The following is a 7,710-nucleotide window of genomic DNA, read 5'->3' as shown; positions in this document are numbered from 1 at the left end:
TTTATAATAATAATAAAAATTACTTTAATTTAATTTTTATTTTTTAAAATTTAACTCTTCACTGTATCTTTTCAGTTGATATTCTTAGATACAGTCACATCAAATTAAGACAGTAGATAAGATTATACAAGAGATGGAAAATACTCTAACATCTAATCTGATCTGATGATTTGAATAAGATTTTCAAAAAGAGTCTAATATAGATAAAATTAAATACATATTAAAAAAAATGAGTTATCTGCTTATTATTTGATTAATAGACACTGAATTATCAACAACAGTTACAGACAGGTGCAGATAGAAAAAGTCCTTACTATCAAGAATGTCAACCACAAGATCAAGTATCATGAGAAAGAGAAATTAATAAAAGAGAGAAATAAAACTCTACAATCAATTGAAATTAAAGTTCTCAAATCTAATGTCAATTAATCACAACATGATATTATTAATAAATCTCAATCTATCAAAGATTCTACACACTCTAATGAGTATATAGATAATTTTTATATTATAGATAGGCATAGTGTTGACCATTAATTAATTTTTGAAGATTTGGTGATCCTTGAAGATTTTCATTACAGTGATATTTTCTTTGTGATGGGGCACGCTCACTAATGGTGAGTGCGCGTGGCACGGTTAGTTACTGCGGCTACGCTAATCACGTGCTGCCCAATACATCGTTCAGATTTCGGCTCTCGCTAGTTCATCACACACAAACAACGTTATCCACCAAGACAGTTGAGGTGACTTCAACCCATGGATTGATGTAACACGCTGATGAGCAATGAGATATGGAGATATCTCTATATCTCTCACACCAGCATGCATATGCCAGCAATTCTGGAATCCGGAATACACTCCTTCTCTTAAACACCGCATCTGAAAAGACCTATGTATAAAGGGCATATGCTGGATCTTAATCGCGAGAGACCTTTAGCTTCGACCAGTTGACTATAAGCAGTCGAATGCGATGTCATCATTGATTCCATTGTGGCCAAAGGTCTCAGCTGGCTCTGAATTTGAAACGAAAAAAATCTATACTGGAGGATATCACTGAGCGAACGTTGGATTGATTGAGAGGGGATTTTAGTTTCCACTGCCTTTTTGAGAGAAGAACAAATGGTGGACAAATCGATTATCTGTTTTCCCCTTGGAGCAATATCTAGCCCTCCGCTGCAGATTGTTTTTGAAAGCAGATTTCTATATTGCAAAACAATTCCAAATAAGTCCCTAACAAACTCAATCATGGAGAGAGAAGTTGACCCGATCAACTACACGAATGCGAAATATACTGGGCTCACACATCTCTTCCACCTATTGTTCTTATGCTAGATGGGTCAATAATGGAACGGTCGTTCCCCGAAAGAATATATTCTGATCAGCCGTCATCTCGATTTCGCGGCCCACGACCCCAGTTTAGAGTAATTAGCAATTCGTCCTCTCCTGATTCATTGTTTAATCAAAATCCAACAAATGAATTAATAACCCCAGATGTCATACAATGTCGTGCAGGTTGACAGGTTGACCCATGTGAGAATATTGCTATTTTGGGAATTTTCAACGAAGATCCAAATTAGTTTCAAAACCCACGACGATGACAGAGACCACTAGACATACAACACCCCGATGTTCACAGGACTTGACGGAGCTATTAACCCAGGACAGAGTCTGCCCTGCTAATGACCCTCGGATGTCAAGTCGGCCAAGTATATAAGCTCAGCAGCATGAAACATTAAGCCGATCGACCAGCCTCGGATTTCGCCGGATTTACTTTCAACATGTCGACAGGGAACAGCCTGTTAATTGGAAAGGGATTTATTCTGTGGTCGAGATGCTTGCTCACAACACACCAAAGCCGATAAAAAGAACTGTTTCTCTGAAACCTTTTTGCACCACATGGATCTTACGTTATCTAGGTCGGGGGTTTGTCTGTTGTAGGTGCCCTGGTGTGTTGGTACCATGGCAGTCACTGATTGCTATCCAAAGGTATCGTTAGCTGGACACGACACGCGTTATCCTGGATAAAACAGGTATCGACTGAGCATTTTAGGATGAAGAGGAATGGGTGAACGAGATGGGAAAAGAATAAGAATTAACAAATGAAAACAGGGAGGAAGCTAATGGTAAGCGAAGCAAGCCATCTCACCAATGCTCAGCCTGACGGTTTTCTATTTTTCAAGTAGATCCGAAAACGCTAATTATGTCTAGATAACGATCCAGAAGGAAAGGCATCCAAATAATTTTCCAGGATTCAATGAGAGAAAGATGGGTTATTCACGATATCGGTCCTGTGTCTAGCCGGTATTCATGCGTGCAGTGTTTGTGTAATAAATGCGGCTTACTGTTGTTGTTTATTCAGTCCTGTTCCTTAGCAGTTACCTGCTGACTGGAACAGGTTCCCTGGTATCTGGAAAGGAGGGAAATTTATGCGGAGGTTTGCCGAGACCCCTTCTTCCCCTTCCGGCCCGCCCCGCCCCGCTATTGAGGAAGCATAGAATTGGGTATATATCTATAATGAAACCGAACCCACCACTCGCCAGTACTTTGCCGCAAGACTATATACTTGCTGGCCCTGATCCCGAAAGGAATCCCGATAAGTTGAGCACCTTGCTCTTCTTTCTGCACGTGAATATCGTCATCAAAACTCGGATTGCCAAGATGACTCCAATTATTAGATTGAACACGGGGCGACGTTATTCTCTGCACACACGAAACAAAAGAGAGCAGGGAATAGCTAGGTAGCTTGGTTCTGCCTTATTTCCAATAGCTAGATTCTCCTCTCCAAGTCTCCAGAAACCTCGCAGCTCCAGGTGGAGAAGGAAACGTTACTCAACGCGGGATAGCAAGGGCGATAGCAGATTGCCGAGCCACCACGGCTCTAAACTCGGAGTCCACAGTTCATAGTAATGTCCATGACCAAGTGCCAAGTGGATAGCCAGGCTTGAATTTGTACCCCATTACATCGTTGTTTTCAGGCTTTTTGAAGTGTCCCACCCTTCCCATGCTTTTTATTAAGGTTAATGTATCGGTTTCTGTCAGCCAGATGTACATGTATATGTCCATATATGCATAAGCATCTAGAGCCGTTTGAGCGGGTCGCCTTTTTCATGCGGTCCTGGATCTTTTTCAAACCTGACTTTCTATTTGCTTCATACTTGTACACAGATTTTAGCATCCTGTGAAGGTTTTAATGCAGGGTAACCATTTGACAGGAAGCATTCCCACATCGCACCCCCACACCAGAAACTTCATCAGCCTGCCAGGACGGCTTTTAGGGGCTAAGACTCCGTTTCAGGTAAGTGTCTGTGGCCTATCTGAAGGAGGTTGCCATATCTACGGAAGCTAACATTTTGATCTGCCGTTTTGATAGCCCTAGAGGCTGATTGGAAGCATCATGGTCTTGGTGTGTCGGGGCAGATACGGAGGATACGTTTTAATGAACTTCACGCCAAACAGCAGCAAAAGTAGAGTAGTGGACATGACACGCGTATTGCCAACACACCACATATACAGAAAATGGACCGAGTCTTTTTAAATCTACAATGCGATTTGTCGCCAGATGCAGAAAAGAAAGATAGAAAGATTTAAGATGTTTGACATTGTTGATCCTCTTTTGCTATTCTACCAAGGTAGCCAGTCTGATTGATTGTTTCCCCTTTCTCACATAAACGATTCATTCAGCGGCAAGCCAATAACTACATTTTAGCAACACCACTCTCCTCTCCGCCCCCCCAAACAAAAGCGGAAGCGAAGGATCCCAGGCGATCCAGGAAGGCAGACTCACTCGCAACTGATTTGCAATTCGTCAGTGCTAGTCCTGTAGCTCGAGGCCCCGAGTGGATTGAAAGCAGCAGAAATGCTCCAAATCGTACTTAGTACAAAGCGACTGCTGTGGACCTGTGGTCGCAGACTCGCCCTCGCTGCTCTAATCAAAGCACAAAGGCCGACCCGCTCTGCCAAGCAAAGTACACATACCAAGGCAAATTATACTAACATGATGTCCACTTGCTCGTCCCACAATTTCAAAACAGTCCACATCTTCCACAGACTTCAAAGGCTTTCGCAGCCTTGAAAATAGAAAGAAAGAAAGGAAGAAACAATAGAGCTTGATATCTGCAGGGATACCTTGAAACCGCGATGCAGCGCTCGCAGAAACTTTGCTGAGGTCGAAATTTCACGGGCTGCTGCATATGGAATTGTTCGAAAAGTTTTCTAGCGTTGGCGCGATGTGGAAATCGTTGGAAGAATGTGGCGCTTGGAACTTGGTTGAATAAGGAAGAGTCATGACAAATCCGGTCGAAGCAGTAAGATCGTCAGGACCAATCAGGGCTAGTTATTTTGGAGATGGTTAGCTACCGATTTTGCTACATAATTATTCGTTGGTATTTTGTATTGGGCCAAAAGTAAACCATGAATGGAGATCTCGGGAATCGGAAGGGGATTCGAGATTGTGGGCTGCTGGGCCTTTGCAATGTATAACTATATTTTTAACAACCTTTTGTTCTATGACAGTCTATAGGCAAACTAGTTAACTAGTTACCCATTGGTATGGAATTATTGTTGTTATTAAGTATTTTAGCATCTGATAATTTCTAGACGAGATCTCCGGATCCGGGCGGTTCTGCATCAAGAAACGGTTTGATGATTATGGGTCAACCAAAAGGACCCAACATTTACGCTTACATTTACATTACAGAGGGAGGTTAAACATATATCATCATCCATCTGAAGAATACAACAGAATTTATATATATAAAGGATGATCAATAAAAGAAATAGTCGTTTCGCTTTGGATCCCAAAGTCACCGTCGCTGGGGACACGGGTTGTCTGGATATCTATATATCTCCCCCTAAGAAAAAACCAAACTAGCCGATCCATGAACGCCTCAGGTGCCTGTTCATTGCAAAATGTGGATTCTCATTGCTACCGAACTGCCCTGTACATATATATACATAGTATACACGGTCTAGACCTCCATCTTCTCCGCACATGAATATATGAAACCTAAAACCCGCATCTGATACTGAGGCTTTTGCACGGGTCGATTATCCAGTTGATTTAGCCCGATATAAAAAAAAAAAAAAAAAGAAAAGAAAAAGGAAAAGGAAAAGGCAGAGGGAAAAAAAAAACAAAAAAAATAATGATGGTTGATAATGACAACGAGCAGAAACAACGTTCACTGCACAAGAATAAAAATGAAAAAGAAAAACAAGATAAAAAAACGGTAAGAGAATAAAGAATGAAAGAGTTTCAGGCAGGATTAAGTTCGATGGGAAATGATGCCCTGTTTTGCGATTTGTTCCCTCCAACCCCCGCGGCCCCCACCCTCTATTTGGCTTTTTGGTGGTGGAGTTGGATAAATGTTTCTTCTACATACCACTATCAATCAGGAATCAGGAATGCTTGGTGGAGACTGTTATTAAGTTGGATCCAGTATTTTTCAATTTCCAACTCCAACTGCTTGCACAACACAAGCATGTGCGCTTAACTGAAAAGAACACGCCGCTTAAATCATGGAGTTGCAGGTTTATTCCGTTTTTTCAGGAAGAATATATTATATATAAAATACCAGTCGGAAGTCCGTAGTTAGGGGATGGAAATGGGCGATGCTGCCCCCAGTGATGTCGGAAAACCGTTGTTCAGGTGGCGGAAGAGATGGCCAGATCTGAAGGGGGGAGACATGGAGGAAGTTTCTGGAGTCTAGCTAGTTAATTACTCAAAAAGTCCTCATCATGGAAGCAAGCAGCCAACCAACCAACCTATTGGGTAGTTATTGGGGTAATTATCGATCGGGATGGGTAGGCTAATAGTTAGTTATGCAGGGGCCCGTTGGGTTCCAAAAAAAAAAAAAAAAAAAAAAAAAAGGAAAAAGGAAAGGAAAGGAGAAAGGAAAAAGGAAAGAAAAAAGAAAAAGAAAAAAAAACTGTTAGGCGATCGCCTCAACTAACTATAGTCCGGACACACGAAAAGGTCTAGCTTCGAAGTTGCTAAATATGCAACCTGCAACTTCTAACGGGGGACAATTTAGCCTTCCCTTCCCTCCTCTTCCCCCGGTCGTTCCCTCGGGTCGACCCCCCAATTATTAGGCCGAAACTAATTTCGTGCTGCGACAAGGAGGAAGTAAGGGGGGTAGGGGAGGTAAAGGGGGTTGTTGTTGTTGTTGTTGTTGTTGTTGTTGTTGGTGGTGGTGGTGGTGGTGGTGGTAAGCAGGTACCAAGGGTCAGATCATGCCCCGGATATGGTAATTGAAGAGAAGGAGAAAGGAAGAAGAAAGGAAGAAGTAAAATAAAAGGGATGATGAACAAATTAGGCCAGCATTAGCGCGCTTCGGCTGGTGGAATGAGGCTTCGATGATTAGACTCGGGAACTTTCAAGAGTCTAGAGAGAGAACTTACGGTAACTACGGTAACGAGCTAGCCTTGAAGAGGATTTCTAGGAAGGGTGGCCCAAGGGACGGTTGAGTTGGGTTGGGGAGCAGGGGAGAGGGGAGAGGGGAGAGGGGAGAGGTGAGAGATGAGAGGTGAGAGGGTTAGGGGGAGGGGGGGTGGGGTTGAAAGGATTTGACACACTGTTCTCTTCTCTTTTCGGTTCGATCGAAAAAAAAAAGAGTGGGTGAGTTGGGAGGGAGTGGCAAGGCTTGTTGCGAAGCGGGTATATTTTCGAACGGTCAAAAACCCAAAAGCGAAGAGGTTGATTGGCTCCTGGTGCCGTACGTCTCAACAGGACGGCAAAGTCTATATTACCATATTCATCTCTCTCGGGTCTTCCTTGATCCAAGTGTGCTGCTGTCCAGGCAGGCAGGAAATCCAAGGTCTCAGCCGGAGGCGGGACTGGAAAATAGAGAGGAGGGAAGATGAAGAAGTGGGGAGTGCCCCGGCCAAAAGGGGGCAAATGGAGTCCCACTCAGACACATGTTATGTCCCAGATTTGCAGGCAAACCATTATTGCCTGGGAGGCGCCTGGCTGATGGGAAATTGAGATAAGGCGACAAATCCCCGAGAACCTGATATCGTAGGTTTGAGGAAGTGGGGCAACTAAAAAAAAAAAAAAGTCAAATATGCGATAACTACGCCTTCTGGTGATCAAGGGAACAAGGAGCACAGAGGAGCGCACAAGGGGAGCGAGCACAAGGGGAGCGCAGGGGAGCGCAGGAAGTACAAAGGGCCACAGGTAGGGCTGATTGATAGTCGAGGTGGTGGGGGCGGACAAGCGAAATGTCATAAAGATAATGCACATTTGAAACGTTCTCTTCCTATTGTAATTATTATTCTTATTTTGTATTTTAATTTTTTAAACCGATGATGACAATCGGCATCAACCACTAACCACTACCACGACTACTACCACCACCACCACCACGACTACTACCACCACCACCACCACCACGACTGCTACTACCACCACCACGACTGCTACTACCACTACCACTACCACTACCACGACCATGACGACGACATTTTCAGGGAAAACACAACCCGCTGGGGCATTCAGTCTGGCGTAGTAACTTTCCCCTAGCAGCAGTCGAGAGACATCGACAAAGTATATCCCCGTTTCTGGGACAGATGACGTTTAGTTTCAAACGGAGTTGTTTCGCGAACCGTATCGAGTAGGTAACCTCCACCAAGAACAGCCGAGAAGTGGGGCTGGAGGGGAGTGGAATGGGGGGGGATTTTCTGGGAAAAGAAACATCGGACGCATTGCCATCGGCC

At 43.6% G+C, this 7,710-nt stretch overlaps 1 protein-coding gene across 1 annotated transcript; it reads left to right on the top strand.

The window, feature by feature from the left end:
* Nucleotides 1-6,088: 6,088 nt before the first annotated feature.
* Nucleotides 6,089-6,250, top strand: PAAG_08212 (hypothetical protein; the record flags this gene model as incomplete). Its single annotated transcript, XM_015846450.1, has 1 exon — nt 6,089-6,250. A coding segment is annotated over one exon (162 nt), but the record flags the coding sequence as incomplete, so codon positions are not given.
* Nucleotides 6,251-7,710: the final 1,460 nt, after the last annotated feature.

Source organism: Paracoccidioides lutzii (assembly GCF_000150705.2).
Source record: "Paracoccidioides lutzii Pb01 unplaced genomic scaffold supercont2.30, whole genome shotgun sequence".
Classification (NCBI taxonomy): Eukaryota; Fungi; Ascomycota; class Eurotiomycetes; order Onygenales; family Ajellomycetaceae; genus Paracoccidioides; species Paracoccidioides lutzii.
The sequence above is the reverse complement of the archived record's forward strand: the minus strand, read 5'-3'. Positions and strand labels throughout refer to the sequence as shown.